We start from the raw sequence: 19,061 nt of genomic DNA, 5'->3' as shown, positions 1-19,061 counted from the left end.
TGGTCTCTGTTCCATGTGTATACCCACAATGCCTTGCTGATGTGGCGCGAACTGGAAGTAATATTTCACCAATGGCTATTAGGTGGTGTTGTGAAATGTTTGACTTGGCTCAAATCGATTATGCTACTTTTACATTTCAGGTGAAAATGTTTTTTTCAGTCCTTTTTAAAACCACTATAACTTTATTGGTGTTATATAGTTGTAGACATAATGAGCCTTGTTGGCTCATCCATGTTCAGCTACAATTAGAACTGTCTGCCATGTGGTGAGAATGTGAGAGGAAAGCTTTAGGGCTTGTATAAGAAAAGCAGCCCATCGCCCCCCCCCCTCCCCCAAAGTCCTATATCTTTCTATGCCTTTGTCCAGTCTTTGTAAACTATGCAAGTGTCAAAACAATATGATGGTCAAACTGCTACCTGATGGATCAAAAGACAGTCAAAGCTTTAGGTACCGACATTTTTTTAAAATTGAAAGCATATTGTATCTGCTTTGGCAGAGCTGCAAGGGATACTCTGGAATTAGACAGGCATGTTTATTCCCCTAAAAGAGACAGTATAGCAGAAAGATGAACCACATGAATGAATGTCGAGAGGGAGAGGGAGGAGAAGAAAAACATAATTATATAAATGAGAAATAAGACCAGAGGTCCACTAGGTTTCTGCAGGGAAGTAAACGCAAGAATTGTCTTAGCGTTATTAATCGTGCGAAATGCATAATTCATAATTCTTGGAAAATAGCATTACTTAGGACCCAATGGCATGTGATTTCTATGTATCGAACTTTAGTTTGATGTTACATGCGAGTACTAATTTCCTTTTCATTTTATTTCAGAAAGCTTTATGTGACAGTTTCTGTCATCCTTTGTTTACTTCTTTCGGGACTGGCTGTATTCTTCTTGTTTCCACGCTCCATTGATGTGCAGTATATCGGAGTGAAATCAGTCTATGTTACTTATGATGAAGCTCAGCACACTGTATTTTTAAATATTACGGTAATTTGATTTGCATGCATAAACTTACTTTTTTTTCTAAAGGTGTATTTATATTAATGATTGTAATTGGTGCACTATATTGTATTATGAGCACATTTAAAAAAGATGCAATTTCTTAATGGGAATATTAAGTATTTTAGGTACTCGTTAGTAACCTTTTCTTTTCTTTCTTTTTTAACCAAAAGCATCCACTATCAATCCTTGCAACTGATTCTTCGAAATATGTTGCCATTTGAGAATGATTATGGTATGTGGTTAAGGATAAGATGCGAGTCCTGCAGTCCCCTTGACACCTCACACCCACCGCCTTTGACATCTCAACCCCCCTAAACCTTATCCTACGCAGCATATCTTTACGATCCCTCTCCTAAGGACCATAACACACTCCCAACCCATAGGCCCATGGGCAATTATGGTGTGAAAGCTTAATCGCACAAGTGTATAAATAAGGCTTAGCCATTGTTTTCCCCATTCAATCTCTTCTCCCCTCCTCTCACTCTTGGAAGAAACATCCTGCTGTAGCACACTTTCCACACCCTTGCCTAGCAGCTGAAACACTTACGCAAAGCTGTGGTGTCTCAAGTTGAACAGGGCACACTAAATTGCTCTTTTCATAGGAACAACTGCCCTGCGCTCACACTGCCATTATACTAAAAAAAGCTTGATTTAATATATCCGACAATTCTCTCTAACATTAGCCTGAGAAGAACTCTTAATGGTGCCTCAAAGGGAGTTTAGAACAGGAGTCCAGACTATCATACCAGACCTTATTAAACACAAGCTAATCGGCACACTCTGCCTCACCGTTCTGAAGAAGCAGGCTCCTGGTAGTGAGTTCCTTACCTGCTGCTTTGATTTGGGTTTCATTTTGTTTTAAAAGCATATGTTTGCCTCTCCTCGTCTGCTGCCTTGGATTTTCGTTTGCGTGCATTATGGTTACATTTTGTTTTTAGAAGCATCTCTCCTCGGTCACCCGCCCTCCTCCCCTATCAAGCCATTACCCCCACCCTCTCTCCATTGGTCCGTGATCAGGTCAGGTCAAGAGGGAAATTCCCTCTTCTCTGACCCTCACAGGGCAGCTTTGCCCAGGCAGCCAGCAAAGGTTTACAGCAAAGAGCAGGTCCCTAGTACAGTGCCCATCCCCTGTTTGCCCATCAAGCCATTGTCAGGACCATAGAAGCTACAACAACTACAAGGTAAGATGCAACCACCACCTGTATAGCCCTGTTTTAGTGGTTCATGCCTTTTCACATTTGCCTATCTTCTTTGGACTTGTTTTGTACTGCTTATATTTGTAATCCTTTGAACCAGATATGCAATCTGCTTCCCCGTGAGCATCCCTGCTAGACCGAGTTGCTTAGCAGTCTTTCTGTTGTTGAATAAAATTATCACCTGCAGAAGAGAGACCCTCTTTTCATATCATCCCAGAGAAGGGAAGTTTTGTTTCCACAGAGGTGTCTGAAACCGGACTGGGTAGGATCAAGTGGAGTTCCATGCTGGGGTTGAGGGCATTGGTGATTCGGTTTACATAGGATGAACTGTGTGTCAAGGGGGGTGGGGCAATGGCCCACATTTGCGTTCCAGGCAGTGGTTGAGGGATTTGAGGGAGGCTGAGAATCAGTTGGAGAAGCACCCAATCTGCGAGAGGGGGCTATAGTAGGGGTGAGGGCATCGCAGAACCATCTGTTGAAGTGGTTGATAGACTGGATTCCCCCTTGGAGAGGGAGGTTAGGAATGGAGGAAAACATGGAGCCAGCCAGGCCAGGGGATACAATGATCTGGTTCCAAACTGGGACACGGGAAGGGAAGGTGCTCGTGATGCTGGGCAGAGGGTGTCGTAAGTGAGAAGGAGATGGCGCAGTGAACAGTCCATACTAGAGGGGAAGGGCGGGGAGGAGATCAAGTTAGTGGAGCTGAATATTGTGTCAAGGGTTTGCCCTAGGCATCAGGGACTTTGCTTTGAGATGGATCTCCTCCTTCCTCACCAGCTGCTCACAAATCCCCTTTTTCCCTCCTCCCCTGCCCTCTCTCCAATGGACTCCCACAGGGGGCCTCCCTCTACCTAAGTCATCCGCTCTCATGACCTTACCTGCTACAACTACGCCCACAAGACACAGATTCCCAAATCCCCTGGCCTCTCCCCACCAGACCTCGCCTCCTGCCTCACAGACATTGACCACTGAATGATGGCCAACCACCTCCTCCTCAATCCTGGTAAAACTAAAATCCTGATTTGCGGCAAGACAGAACTCCGGCCCCAACCCACCTCTTGCCTGCCCTCCCTAGGAGCCCCCATCCCACAGCATCCAACACAGTAAAGAACCTGGGATTCACCTTAAGCACAAACCTAACACTCTCTAACCACATAAACACCATCTACAGAGCATGCCATTTTCACCTCTATATTCTCAGTCGCATCTTCTCCTTTCTCTCCTACCCTCACAGAATCTCAGCAATTTTGGCTATCATCTTCTCCTGCCTGGAGTATGCCAACACCCTCTTTCACAGTGCCCCTGTGTTTCAACCCGGAAAGCACCAATGGATCCAAAATTCTGCAGCAAAGCTCCTTCTTGGCCCTCTCCCCAAGAGAATACATCTCCCCTGCAAAGTGCTCCACTGGCTTCCCATCAGCCATCGGACCACCCTCAAAGCCATGTGCATCACACACTGCACCCTCCACAAGAAAGGCCCTGTATTCCTCCAAACCAAACTCACTCACACAATACCAACTCTACAGATACCTCAGATATGGCTCTGCACACCTCCTTGTGAGCCCCCCCTTTCAATTTCACTACAATAAGGGATCCTCTTTCTCCATTCAAGCTCCCATACTCTGGAGTTCTTTTACACTGCACATCCGCCTCTTAGAGGATCACCTCTCTTTCAGGAAGTCCCTCAAAACTTGGCTTTTCCCTAAAACAACCTCATGAACCCTTTCCCATCACCCCATCTAGGCTTCAACTCTATGCCCGCCCTCCTTGGTCCCTTAGCTGGTTCACGTGACCAGAAGACACTCACTTCAGTGACTTGGCCAGAGCAGCCGACTAAGGAACACAGGCAAAGCACAGCTTCCTGGGGCAGTTCTCATCCCATGACGTTTTACCGTGATCTCTAGCAGCTGCTCATTCATTACCCTGTGTTTAATCTTAGTTGCATTGCCAACATAGCCATTGTTCTTAAACTATGATGATCTCCTAAGTATAGCCATTGCACTATACCTAGATGAACTCTTGATAGTAGCTATTGCCTCTCTCCTAGGTGATAGCTTACTAAGTAGATAGCCCTTGTATTAAATCTGGGTGAATGGTAATAAGGTAGTCATCCTATCGACTCTAGGTGACTCTTAAAGGGTAGACCACATATTAGCTTGGTGAATTTTAATGTGTGCCAATTACTTTTGTGTATTTGTATTTATTGCGATCATATAGCGCTTTAATCCAAAGCGCTTGATTACATCTAGCTGTATGGAAGTATGTAACCAGTGTATTGAATCTAGGTGAAGGTAGAATGTAGCCATGGCAATGGACCTAGTTGAATGTAGCCTTTGTATTAATTCTAGGTGAATGTAGAATACAGATATTGTATGTAGGTGAAGGTAGAATGTAGCCACTGTATTGAATCTAAGGGAATGTAGAAAGTAGCCAGTGTACTGAATCACGGGTGAATGTAGAATGTGGCCAATGTACTCGATCTAGGTGCATGCAGAATTTAGCCATTGCTGGAATTTTGGTACATGTAGAATATAGCCATTTAATTAAATCTAGGTGATTCCAGCGTGTAGCCTATATATTACATCTAGATAATCGTTAGAGTGTAACCAATGTATTGAACATATCACTCTCCACGCTTAGGGAAATTAACCGACCACCCCGCCACCGACCCGCATGCATCTGCTATCATACACTACTCTAAGACACTTTGCACAACACATCTGCCATAAGAATGCAGCTACCCATCTTCGTCTCCTCTCTCCTTCTTACCTCATATCGCTGACCTTGTCAAGAAATCTCATTTTCAGCTTCACCTCCTCAGAGGCATTCTCGCTTCCCTTCCCTTATCTTCTCTCTGAAACTCAATGTCTCCAGAGCTCTGGTTCTCTACAGGCTGCACTACTGTAACAACCTCTTCCTTAATCTGCCTCTTTCCTTCCTCCGCCCTCTTCAACTAATCCAGAATAGGACTGCAAGATTTATCCTTGGTCTCGAGCCCAGGCACTGCATCTCTCCAGCCCTAAAATCTCTCCACTGGCTCCCTGTGGTTGCAATAATTCAAGACCCTCTGCCTCATCCACAAGGCTTTCTGGGGCCTGGAATGTCAGTACATCCAACTGTATGTCCTTAAATACCTCCCTGCTATAGTCCTGCGGTCTTCTAGCTCTAACTCCCTGCAGGTCAGATGCTGCTGAAAGCAGAGCGTGGGAGGGGGGTAGACCTCTTTCTTCATCAGGAGCCTCCCTCTGGCACAGCCTGCCTGCCCCTCTTTGTCTTGAGGCAGATCTACTTTCCACCTGCCTCTGTCTGATTGCCTGTATCCCACATGAGCATGGCTGGGGCCAGGACCTCCTTCGACCAGTCATCCCCCTTACCACTTTTACCAGCACTTGACTTTTGGCACCCTTCCCGACTAGCCTACTGAGTCTGGTCCACTCCCTCCCTTGCACTAGTTGACCCCATCCATTTTTCCCTTAGCACCTGCCCTCCTGGTCCTCCCTTAGCACTTTCTCAGACCCTGGGCCCCCCCTTCCATGTGCAGCTGTTACTGCACTTGCGCGATCCGAATGTCACAAGGCCTAGTAAGACCATTACTGTTATTTTCTCCAGTTCCTCCCCCTTGTCTTGTGTCACCTGGAGCCACTTTTTGATGTATAGGCGCCATTCAAATGTTTAATAAATAAATACCCCTCACATAAAAAAAATTGAAACCCTCACACTAAAAATGAACAACAAAATGTGCAAGGAAAATGTCACTGCTTTGAATTCAATTAAAGGGGTGCGACAACCAAATATATACATCCAACAAAACAATCTGTGTATCCAGGGGATGGTGCCTTTCCTCTAAACTGTTTAAGGTAGAATGTTGAAAAGGTTCAGTTCTAACAATATTTCCGAGTGGTAGAAATGTTGCTTTCCCATAACACTTTCTTAAGATGATGAAACAGTAATGAAAGATGGTGGTTTAATGATGGCAAAGTATTTCTTGGCAATTTAAGAAATGATGATTTAACACTTTCTTGGAGATGATGAGAAAATTGTCTTTCCAAACAATGGCTCCCCAAGAATAGTAGAATTGTCTTACACAACACCTTAAGAATAGCAAGTAGTTGTGTTTTTTATAAGAATGCACAGATTGTCTCTTCTACTCAACAGTTTATTAAAGAAGGTCTCCTGGTGTACTCTCCTGCCAGGAACCCGCTTCACAAAGATGTATTTTCTGTTCACAAACTCTAGATGGATTACCTACTGTACTACCCTGCCAGGAACCCCCTTCCCCCACCTCACCTCCTGGGTTTGGTAGATCCCCTGATATACTCTCCTACCAGGTATCTTTCCCCCAAAGGCTTGCTGCCTGATGCACCTCTTTCACCAGTTCTTCAATTAATTTTTCAGTTCTCTTTAACTATAACACAGCTGCACTTGTTCATTGGTTGTACTTTATTGACTCCAGGTATCACTTGTTCCAATTTCCCCCATATTGCCATACCGTATATGGAGACTTGTTCAAGTTTGGACTGCCAACTTTATTGTTAACCCTCATTAGCTTGTGGCAATACTTGTTCCAGTCATCCTATAATGACTTTTCTTATATGAGGATTTATACAGATGTTGCCTCAATTGTTTCAAAGTTCATTTGCTCACAACAATATTTACTCTGGATTTCCCCATTTTGACATCTTGTATATGGAGACGCGTGCAAATTCAGTCTTTCTATGGTACTTGTTTAATTTTTAAAGTAACTCTGCAAATGTGCCTGCTTCTATGCCCCGGGGCTCCCAATGCTTATGGGCAGACTCCCCAGTGCTTGCTGGTGTGTTCAACCTGTCATGTAGAACAGCAGTACTGCCTGTGCCTCAGGAAAGCATTCCCAAATTTCAAACCCTCTTTTGACTGCTTCTCTGTCCTCTGCCGGTGAAACCTCAGACTTTAGCGCGCAACCTTAACATCTCCATGGCTGCCGGTCTGCAAACGGTCCTTCTGCAGCAACCGCGTTGCTTCTCCAGGACTCTCACCGTCTGGGGGAAGCACCTGTTTTCTTGCAGAGTTTGCTTGCGTCGGTCTGCTCTTGGGTCTGCTTCCTGCTGCGCCCACTCTACATCGCTCTTCCACTACTTCACTACAGCCATGAAAAGGCACACCATTTTTAAATATCCTGCACAGCCGAATAGCAATACAACTAGTCTGCACAATGGTGTTTGTTCTGCTCCACATTACTCCCTTCTCCTCTTTGTCCCACTACTGAAGGACTTTTGGTATTTGGAGTCCACTGAACATTTGACCCTTTTAAAGTTATTTGGCTTTAGGTTTGCGTTCATATAAAAACAAACATTAACACCAGAAGTTAAGTGAGCATTATGCGCATATGAGGTGTAACTGGTATCCTGCATAGGGTGTTTGGCAGTAAGGGGTTTTGGGGATATAACTTCGAAGGCTTAGTATAATGATAACATGCCGTCAGGAACTTGGGTATTATAGGGTCATCTTCAAAATGAATGGGAAAATACCACGTTCCTCCTGATGAGCCCGGCACATCTCACCAACAGCCATCTCCTCCTATGTAATCCTCCCTCAAAACACTGCCCCCAGGGTAAGGATCATGTAGCTGCTGCTGTCCCCTTTCCACATGAGAGGAGACTTTAGGCTGGGGTTCAGTAATGATGCCACAGGATTCATCGCATTCCTTTCATCTAAAGATCTGGCCTTCCGCTGTAGTGTTACTTGTGCAACATGGGAGATCCATTGATCAAAATGTGGTACTTCAATCCCCCCCAAAAAGTTGAGTTACTAAATTGTTGTTGCATCCACTAACAAGTATATTTCTTTTCTAGTATTGTCACAGGGATTTGAGTTTCTGGATGCGCTTTTGTATGGCCATGAATACATCCTACGGTCTTTCGTCCTGTAGGTTTCCACCCTTGAAGTAAATCTGCTTGTATTGCACATCCCTTGCTTCCTGTATCTAATTCGGACCAAATGATTTTTCCTTGCACTACAACTGGGATTTGATGCACATTTTTACCCCCAGTATATAGCATAACACTAGATTTCGCTATAGAAGTTGCTTCTTTAGAATGAAAACACACTGCTTTCACTGGAGAATCCAACATCAAATTTGTGTTACGCTTCTGGCAAATTAGAGATTTTTGAATGATGTAACAGACAAAGGTGTGTAAGATGTCTTAAACTCCCACATATACAACATTCCTTATCTAAGCAATGGTCATTTCCAAAAGACTTTTCCCAAGAAGGGTCTGATTCCTCAGAATATGAGACATCAGTTTCTTTATTTTCAGGTTGTATGGTTCCATGACAAGCCTATTCCAAGCATATTGTTATATGAAAAGGTTTGGCTTCTCTCTCCAAACATTTTTTTCCTTTAGTTAATTTGCAATCGGCCTCTTATCATAGAATTGGGAAAATTAAATATGGTAGATGGTGCCATCTACAGTTTTCCTAATGGGTAGAATGGCCTGACTGGACAACAATTGAAATACCACCCCTACATTATAGTGGAAAGAAGACATTTCACCATAGTAGTCTCTTAAATATTGCATTCCACTGGCAGAGAAAAGAGCTTGTTTAGATTTCCCTCCAGATATAGATGTTGGGGAAATTGAATTTGTTTCAATTTCTTACGCCTAGGACTCATTAGTCGGAGTACTTTGTATCAACTGAATCTGATCCCACTCTGACACCATATGGGAGGGGTAAGAAATGAGAGACGGACACAAAGTTGTAATGTTTTCAACATAGACATTTTATTAAAATTAAAGGGTTTGGATAAATGTTTTTCTGTCGCTATCCTAAAGAGTTGCCCTACCTATAAAACCAATACTAAAGATCATTCTGTGTCTCGTCAAAAGTAGGCAAACTGATCTTTTAAACTCAAACCAACAAACACTCTCTCTTTGAAGGGTTTTTACTCTCCAGCTGGTGGATTGGGAACACATGATAATCCTGGACACAGATCAGACATGGGTTACATGCAGGCACACCTTGGTTTATGTAATGTTTCATTTATGTGATTTGGTCTTCTACATTTTGTCTCACCATTTCTTCATCCAAGCTCTGCATCTGTTCAGCTTTCTTGCCCTCGAGAATCTTCATATTTTGATGCTAGCCCAAATCCTAGCTTTCTATCAAGGTGGCTTATTGCTCTATTCTATAACACTGCAACAGGTCTATTTTCACATCCCAATAAATGCATCAATTTCTCAGGTTGGTGGTAGGAATTCACCAATTCAAGTTCTAATTCAGTCTGAGATTTGTCATGCTTTTCTAGCCAAAATGGCTCTGGTGAAATCTTAGAGGAAGGAAGCTGATTACATGTATCTTTGTGAATAATGGGTTTATTTGGTCCTCCTCCTCCCAAGACTTCCCCAACAACTAATACAAAGTGACATGCTTCTTTCTTGATCTAGGCCTACCAAAGAATCTAGGAACATCTTTCAGTGCTACTTATAAACCACGATAAACTTCACTATCTAAAGGACTTTCCCTCATACATACAAAGAAGCTCTTATTCAGGAGGCAGACATTGGGGGTCATTACAAGGTTGGCGGTAGGGGTTTAACGGGGCCGGTAGAGCTGCCGGCCCTGTTAAACCCCCTACCGCCTCATTACAAGTCTGCTCGAGGGAACCCACTGAGGACGCCTGGTAAAAGCAGGCGTTCTTAGCGGCGTTCCACGAGCAGAACAACGGGCCCGTTGTTGGCATGCTCCCCATTCCCGTTGAGCCCTAATGGGGGGCTCAAATGGGAATGGGGATGTATCGGGCCCTCCAAGGTTGGAATGGCTCGATACTTCCCCATTCAGGGGACCCGGTACCCGATAAGGGGGTAGCCATGCCGCTAATAACGGCATGGCTACCTCCAAACTTATAATGACCCCCATTGTCTTTTAAGACCTTTCCCTTTTCCAGGGGCACTACATCTTTACAGATTCCTAATAGACTCTTGGGTATTCTCAAAGGTGATCCATCAAAGATGATCCTTTCATAGGCATTCATTTTCACACTCCTGAGCTAGAAGTCTCTCTTGGAGTAGAATGCTGAGGCGCAGGTTCCCCATTATTGTAATGTGTACCTAAAGCACTGAATGATGAATTTGTATATGGCTTTCTTCCCTTCTTGATTCTCAAAGTCCTTCACAGCTCCCATGTTGCATGACACTGTCAGCTTCACTATGGACCAACAGGTTCCAGTTCTCAGACTGTGTGGATGTGAGGACCTAGATTGGAAATCTTTCTTCCACCACCCAGAAAAAACTCTTCTGTCAGAACAGGGTGATACTATGTTTTTCGCAACCAAAAGTGGTTAAGAAAACCTCTTCATGAGAACAGTGAAGGAGCCAAGAGGCTCGGCTTTTGTCCTCGAAATCTGGAAAAGGTTAACCCAGCATGCTGGAGTTTGGCGCACAATTGCTCCTTTTTTTTTTTTGTCTAGAGTTGTGAATTAAGCGTAAATATACTTTTTTCCTACACTATGCAATGCCTGCATTCACCTCCATTTTAGTGCTACTTATTTTGAGGGCTAAGCAAACTGGGCCACAAGGAAATTAGTTTATTAGCCCATTATCATGTTGTGAGATGGGTGTTAATTTGCTCCCCAGTCCAGAATTTCACCATATCGTTTTTGTTGCACTCTTCGAGCTGACCTTCGTATCACACATTCAAATACGTTTGCTACCGCACCTCACCAGCTGAAGTATGTTGTTTCCTCTTCTCGAACATAGAAATCATTGCTTCACTTGCATTGCCCGAACTGCCCGAACCTCCAGCCTCCATCATCAATCGAGTTGACGATCGAAGCAACCGATTTTCTTCTTTCCAAATCATGTCCTTTGAGAAACACATCGACCGGACGTACTTTGCACACACTGACATCAGCCTGTTCACTGTCGAACTACACCCGATGATTTCCAAGATCTGCATCGTTTCAAACTTCAGCAACCTTCAGTTTGACCTTGACTCGACATCTGCTTGCAGCGTGGACTATCGTGACTGCCGCATTAGAGCCCAAATCGAACCGCCAGCACAACGCTAAGAAGACCGATTCAATGTTGTTGAACCACCAAGACACAGCAACGGCATTATTGCCTGATATCTGGCCCCCTGGTCCCTTTTGAGCCCTAAATACTGCCTAGGTCACTTTAACCACCTTTGCTAAAGAATGGATCCTTTTTTAAGAACATTGTAGTTATTGCCTCCCCCCCACCCCCTCCTTTCTCATTACCAAGAGTGCTGCATCTTGCTATCGTGCATATGCTGTTTTCTTTCTGCACGGGTGTGTTTTTGTAGAACCTTGATTGGAAATGCCTTTATTTTGGCCTGTTGTACTTTTCTGTTTGGTTTTCTAATTTTACTTATTCACACCCCGCTTGAGAGTATAGCCTTCCCTCGGCACACGTTACCACAAAAGGCAAAGGAGGCATTACCTTTAACTGTGCCTGTTCTAACTAAAGTGCGAGTGCTGAGCAGGTGCTTCACCCACTACTCCCCCATGTGCCCTTGCAGGGCAGAAGTCAGTTTGTTTTGTTACTTCTGTACATCATTGTGTTTTTCTGGAGTTCTTTCCACAGGTATTTTATAGTTTCATTATAGACTAATTCAAATGTATTGTATTACCCAGGCTGCAATGTGTAAATGTTTTATTTTCAATGATTTGGTAAAGTAATTTTTTCTTCTTTCAAGTGTTTTAATCATTTGATTCTTTTACAGAATACATTCAACATCACCAACAACAACTATTATTCAGTAGAGGTGGCAAATGTCATTGGCCAAGTTCAGTTTTCTAAAACGGTCATTGGGAAATCACGCTTAAACAATGTTACACGAATAGGACCGTTAGATATGAAACAGGTAACGCTATTTACAACGTTTTCTTTATTGCTCAAACAGATGTTGCATTATTTTGTTGCTTAACCTTGCAAATAATATTCAACTCATAAAGGGCATGAGTATGTTAACAAAGTTAACAATTTGAATAGTTTTTTTTATTGCCGAACCAATGCATACCAAAACCAAGCGTTTTCTTTTTAGTTTGACTAGCATACATGTGAATAACCTCAACGGAAATTCTATTTCTGTGATCTGATATATGGCATTTATAACGTTCCTATACACAAGTGTTTCAAGGCGCGACGAGGCCAGGCAGGCGAAACAAAGGGAAGACAAAGACAGCGATCCTACTAGACAAGGTGACATTGAGATCGCGAAGATGCGAGATGTGCATTTTTTCTTATACATTTTTATTTTCCACATCCCAAAAACCTGACTGTGATGAACCATTTGATGAGCTGCCATTTCATCCTTCATGATTTCACACGAAATGCCAATTTTTGCCACTGTGAAGGCATCATGAAGTAAGACGCACACATCAGATTCACCTTTTATATCTTTTAAATGTCCGAATGGAGTAAGCCCAACTTGCCCTATGCTAAGGTGGGATTGCCCTACCTAAAGAAAACTAAGGATAGTCGGTGTCTGTAAGTTCAAATGAAAAGTCTGTCTGTGTCCAAAACCTATACTTGCTCTCACACCAAATCTATACATTGTGTAAGGATGCCGGCAGCAAAATAAATAGTGTTCAAAAGTAAAGTTTTAAGCTTCTTCCAGCTCTTTGGCTTTCTCTGAGCTTCCCCTTTTCTCAATAGTTCCACAAAGACATCTGGGATCCCTTCCCCGAGCGTTCAACACAGTTTGACAGTTCCTCAAAGGGCCTCTGGGGTTTCCCATCCCCAAGATTCAACACAGTTCATAAAGTCTTGGGGCTCCTTCCCCAAGAAGCTGACTCTTGCAGCTGGCAAAAACTCAAAAGGCAGTTCAAATACACTGCCTCTCAAAATAGTATAAATTCAAGTTCTTGTTCATTCTCAGTGGGGCACTCGGTCTAGGTGCAATTGTCGGACAGCACAGTCCACCCACTACAGGTCACGTAACTGATAGTCCTGCTTTCTGTGGCTCTTTTCAAATGACGATTATCCGGTTTAGGCGCAGTTATCAGACCACACCGTCCACCCATCATAGGACACACAACTGGCAACCCTTTGCATTTGGCTTTATTTCTGTATTCTTCAGATTATGAACAACAGAGGTTTTCCTCTCTCAACCTGTAATCTTGTAGACTCTTGTATCTTGGCTCAATACTTAATTCCCATTCCTCTTGGCTATTTTGTTGGCTTTGCCACCAGTTGTATCTAATATACTTCACTCTGTGGTACTTTAGCCCTTCTCACCACCTTGCTTTCACTTCATCTTAAGTACACTTCATTCATAAATGTTCATAATGGTTCAGCACTTGTTTTGCTTTGTTCCCGTATTCAAAACATACTCAATATATCCCTTAGTTCAGTATTCAATGTGGATTGTTGCACCCTTCAAAAGTACTTGTTATACTTGGTAGCTTGTTCGTTATTCACAGTCATCTCATTTGCCCTTCTGTAACATGCACAATGAGATTGAGTTCATTTGGCATTCAGGTACGACCGTTCCACTGCCCCGGTATGAGTGTTCCCTTTTCTTCACTCAATGGTAAGCGTTGCGCCTCCGGGATTCTCAGTTTCCTCCTCTTTGCTCTGCTTTCCTGCAGGTTTCCCAGCAAGCATCGCTCACTGTCTTGGGCAGTTCACAGCCCTTCTCTTCCTGCTCAGGGGCTGTCGAGAGCCTCTCTCACTCTGAGCTCTCTGAGCGGCTGGTAGCACTTTGAAGGCATTTGTGCCCCATAGCTTCTGTTGTGGGCACCAGGGATGAGGAATGGCAGGAGTCTCGACCCTTCCATGGCCCGTCCTGGCCCCAGCGTCTCCCTTGCCCTTTTGCTTGTCCCGGCTTCCCTCTAGCCAGTTCCTCTATACGCTGCGTCCTTCGCCAGCTCCTTCTCACCATGCCTCTCTCCCTCTCACTCTTATACACATGAGGCTTGTTGACAAGCTGCAGGTGCAAGTCCTCCACATTGATTGCCTGACTTGGTGAAGCTGATCATTAGGACATGGCTGGCTATTGTAGTTAAGCTCCTCAAGAGCCTGCTTACTCGTCTCAGTACCAAGTGGTGTGAATGCAGAGGTGTGTGCATGAATCCTAGTTTCTTCCTCATCATCCCAGTCTTATGATAAAAGGACTATGGGTCATTTTGACCAGAATAAAGAGTCAAGGGCTGACATCATCATACAAAGGCAAGGGGAATATTGGATTTCCTTTGACAAGGGAAAGGGGGATACCATGTCTCACCCAAATGGAGATTGATTTTTCTTAGTTGATCTCTTCACCTTCTTTATATAACCATGACATCTGAGGGTCATTTTGACAGGATGACCAGGGGAGAGGTTGACGGTAAACCTATAAAAGATATTGGGACCTTCCATTTGTATGTACCCCCAAACATTTTGCTTTTATTTTTGATCCTGGCCTGTATATTTTACAGTGCAGTGAAGCCTTACGCTTCACTACGCTGCCCTTTGCTCATCTGTTATGGGGAAACTGACATGTCCTTATTGCTGTCCATACTGGGAAACCTTATTTTCCTTAGTCTAGATACTTTGTTACCAATTTTAGTAACTTTTTATCACTTGTGGTAACCTTTATCATTTTACAAGGCATTTTACAATGCAGCATAATGGGGTACACTTTGTTTTTGCCCTAGCCTAACACTCAAATCATTTTTGGTTACTCTAGGTGTTCTAAATGGACAAGCTGGTGGCAGCAGTGACTTTTTAGCAATTTGTGGTGCTTTTCGTTTTAGCCTTGCTGCGTTTGGCTACCTACTTTGGCTAGTGACCAAACCTGGCCATGACACAAGGTTTCTCGCTTGTTTTTTAGCCTTCATGGCCTGTGAGGCCAGGAAAATCCTTATATGCAGTGCTCGGGAAAGCAGAAGATTTTGGCGGGCTACTGAAGGGCTATGTGTGTTTGCTGACAGGATATGGGCTGGGATTGTCTGGTCCCAATCCGCAAACTGGTTTCAGTGTGTCTGAGTGTTATGCATGAGTGTTCCCGATTAGTTGCCATTGCTTCTTCGTGCAAACCTTCCAAAGGTTGGACACATTTGTTAGTTAGAATAAACTGTCATCTAACCCTTGGAACTGATCACTGGACCCCAGAGACCCTACCTTCATTTTTTCCAGCATTACAATCTGTGTCGGAACCTTTGGGCATAAGGGCACAGACAACTTGGGGAAGGACTTTTGAACTTAGGGTTAATTCTCTGTTGACTTGTAGTACACATACTAATCTGTACTTTTATAGGGGTTTGATTTGTATTATGCCATACTCTAGTGACTATATATATGTAATCTATTATTAGTGTTGTGAGATACTTCTACCTGTTAGTAGTCATCTTTCATAGTATTTGGCCATAAATAAGTAACTGTATTTTTATACATACTGTCCAAGTGTAATTTGTGATTTCAATTGTGTGCACCCCATATGGACCCGTTAAAAGCTCTCCACCTCTTGAGACTTAGCCTAGTCCTCTCGTCACTGCTACCTTGAACTGTTTCGGCTACAACTCCCAGAGTTGTCCCTGTCACAATATAGGTTGGCCTTCTGTACATCTGTCCCTCAGGACAGTATCAAAAATCAGTCCTAAAAAGGGTACATTGTGAAAAGGGGATGGGGAACCATGTCTCACACAAAGATGATGTAATATGGCATTTGTAACGCACCTATAAGCAAAAGTGTAATCCTCTCCCCATTCCCCAAGTTACCTCCACCCAGGTGATCTGCCTCGCATATCCACCCCGAGGCTCAAGATCCAAAAGCAATGTCCTTTCCCTGGCCACCTGAGCAGAGGATGTTGGGGTGCGGGGAGAAAAAAGTGAGGACTCCCTTTGCATTATGTCTGAAATTGTTTGCAAAATTGCTGCACTGGTCTTCTGTTGTATTATTCTCATTTGTATGCCCTGTTGTATTACTCCCATTTGCATGCCCTGAGTTGCAGAAATGTTGTGCGTTTTTACTCTTATGAATAAATAAATTCATTTATTTGCAGATCGATTACATGGTGCCAACAACACTTGGAGATGAACTGAGCTACATGTTGTAAGTTATTAATTTCCTATTTGACACAGCTTGTGTACCAATATGTTGAATCTGTCACTGTTGGGGAGATGTACCATGTGTATGCTTCATTCACTCTCCTAGTGAGAACCCCAGCACTTTTTGCTGGACTTCTGGACCTTTTTCTGAAAGCCTGAATGAGTGGAGCCTTTTTCCACTTATTCAGGCTTATGGGCTCTGTATTTTGGAACTCTGTTCTTTGTATTGTACCTATCCAATGGAGTCTATATTCCGCCATAACTCTTAAAGACACCTGTATTTTAGCTCCTTCTGGGCAGTGTTACTGGGGACCCCTGGAGTCATCCTTTGGGATTTCTTTCAGCCTCCTGCAGTAACTACCATTCTGGTGTTTGTTAATCTGCTTGGACTCGCATGCTATGCATATAGTCCGACATCTAGTGTTAATCGCAGAATATTGCATCTTTCTTTGAGGATCAAAAGGGGACGTTGACATGGGAGTGTCTGTAATTGTATCCCTAACGTGACGTGTAGTGTCCCAAAAATCCCTCGCGTGTCGAGGTCCTTCAGATTATTTCTTTCCGCCCAACTAGTTGGTCACCTTATGCAGAGTTCGAATGAGATATATTGCAAATTCATTATTTCTTTGTCCCACGACCGATGGTCGTCTAGTCTTCAACTTTCATCTTTGATGGCTGCTTCGTGGACCCCTTTTGCCGAAGACGTCTACGGCTTTCGCCAACTGGTGCATTGGTCGATGCTGTCGACCATATGGCTTCGGCTCTCCGGCCAGGCCTATACAGTAGGGAGAGTGGGGCCCCAGGGTTTGATTCTCTGAGAATACATTTCCTTTTCCTCTTTCCCTTCCTGGTCTGGCTGCCGCCCCTTACCTCTGCTATGAAGAGGACTCCTTTACATTTGGTCTGTCTTGTAATGGAAAAAATCCTTGGAAGGACACCCATTGCAAGTGCAATAGGTGCTTTCCTCGCAATCACGACGAGCAGTCCTGCAAGTCTTGCAAACCTTTCTGTCCAAAGATGCTAATGGATGAAACGGTGGCCGGTCTATGCAATGCAGGCCGAATGTGGTTCCCCTGTAGGCACTGTCGCCGACAGCAAGGATCCTATCGGCAGCCATGGATCCGATGTGGAGGCCATATACCTTTCCGCAGAACCATCCTGTTCCCAGCTGCCCATGCCCGGCCAAAACGGGGAGGCAGCTGGCACTGTTATGGGGAGATCACACCCCCGTGACAGGCACATACCCGCACCATTGAAAGCTAAACATACAACCCTGCACAAGCTCCCTCAACGGAGGCGTCGAAGCATCAGACTCCAACAGGCCTGAAAAGTTAGACGGCGCCTACCGATCCTCATGATCTTGCGGTCCTCCCCGCATTCGTTATCTCAATATGCGTCCGGGCATTCCATCCATAAGGGCGTCTCTTCCAAAAAAAAAACACGAAGAGCGGGTCAACCCCAAAGATTTCGGCAGGGCCGAGAGCCATGACTCCTCCTACAGGTGCGTCGAAATCTCCCTCTCATCCGCCGGAGCTACACGAGAATCTCGCAGCTATTGTTTCGGCGGTGAACACACTCTTGTCGAGAGGAGTATTCAGAAGGGTCCCAGAGCCTCTCTAAGACTTTCTGATAAGGCCCTTACTTCTAAAGACCCCTTTCCTCCTGGAGAGCCACCCCCGACCCCTCTGGTTCATCATTATGGACCAGAGTGAGGTCTGAGAGCTATATGGACAAACTGTCACAGTTTGTAGACTTCTCAGAAACATGTATTACCCAAAGAGACCTAGGGAGGATGATTCCTACCCTAGTATACCAGAGGCGCAGAAACTTTCCAGCCAAACTCCACAGGAAGAAGTTTTTTAATTCTCAGAATCTGAAGAGGTCCGAGGATCCCTTTGGGCAGGAAACGTGTGACCAGTGCCCAGTTTGGGGTCGAGATCAGCCTGTAGAGGAAGCACCTTGGCTTTCCCCAACTCCAACTCCTGACACAGGCGCCATTTGTCTGGATGCTCCCTCCTCACCTCCACAGCGGCAGACATTTCCTATTGATGATCAGATTGCTTTTAATGCAATCCTGAAAAAGGTTGGACCATTTCCAAATTGCCATGCAGGAACCTGTTCAAGACAGACTTTGTTGAGGACATTCTAAAGGAAAAGCCTCCCACCCCCTGCTAAATTCCATCAAAATAGCCTTGCTCCTTCTTTGCTGTCCCCTTCTCTTACAAGGGCTATCAACCCTTGGGATGAAAAACTGTTTCACCCCTTGCTGCTGTACATCCGAAGGCATGCCACCCAGACCCTAGTTGTCACTACCACCAGGAAGAGGGCTGGGGTGCCACTATCTACTGCAGAAGCGCCCCCCGACAAAGACTCCAAAAAATTGTACACCCTTGCCAAACGCAGCACCACTTCGGCAGCATTTTTGACAAGAATTGCTAATAATACAACCCTTTTTGCGAATTCTAGTGATGTGCAGTGGAACCTGCTTCAGGGGGGCCGCCAAGAAGTCCCTGAACAGGTTCAATCACGCCTACTGGCGATTGTCTCAGAAAGGAAACAGGTGGCCCACAACATCCTAAAGAATACATTAGATGCAGCAGAAATGGTGGGGCGAACTCTGGCACAGGGTAAGCTTCTCAAAGGGGACACCTGGATTAAGAACTCAGGGTTTAAACCAGAGACGTAGGCCTCCCTAATAAACAAACCGGTTGAAGACACAAATCTGTTTGGCAAGGCTGTAGACTATGCCTTGGAGACGGCAAAAAAGTGTCTGAATAAGATCACGTCTAGACCATATCAACAACGGGGAGGAAACTCTTGCCGTTCCTT

General features: G+C 44.3%; 1 protein-coding gene across 4 annotated transcripts in view; it reads left to right on the top strand.

Annotated features, from left to right (window-relative positions):
- The window catches only part of TMEM106B (transmembrane protein 106B), a 177,296-nt gene that overhangs the window by 76,599 nt on the left and 81,636 nt on the right, over positions 1-19,061 (top strand). For all 4 annotated transcript variants that reach the window (XM_069648628.1, XM_069648626.1, XM_069648627.1 and 1 more), the window contains exons 4-6: positions 832-991; positions 11,923-12,063; positions 16,187-16,236. In XM_069648628.1, the coding sequence (XP_069504729.1) occupies positions 832-991; positions 11,923-12,063; positions 16,187-16,236 (351 nt within the window). The remainder of the gene's footprint in view (positions 1-831; positions 992-11,922; positions 12,064-16,186; positions 16,237-19,061) is intronic.

Source organism: Ambystoma mexicanum, chromosome 2q (assembly GCF_040938575.1).
Source record: "Ambystoma mexicanum isolate Mex_15411 chromosome 2q, UKY_AmexF1_1, whole genome shotgun sequence".
NCBI lineage: Eukaryota > Metazoa > Chordata > Amphibia > Caudata > Ambystomatidae > Ambystoma > Ambystoma mexicanum.
This window is presented reverse-complemented; position numbering and strand designations above follow the sequence as displayed.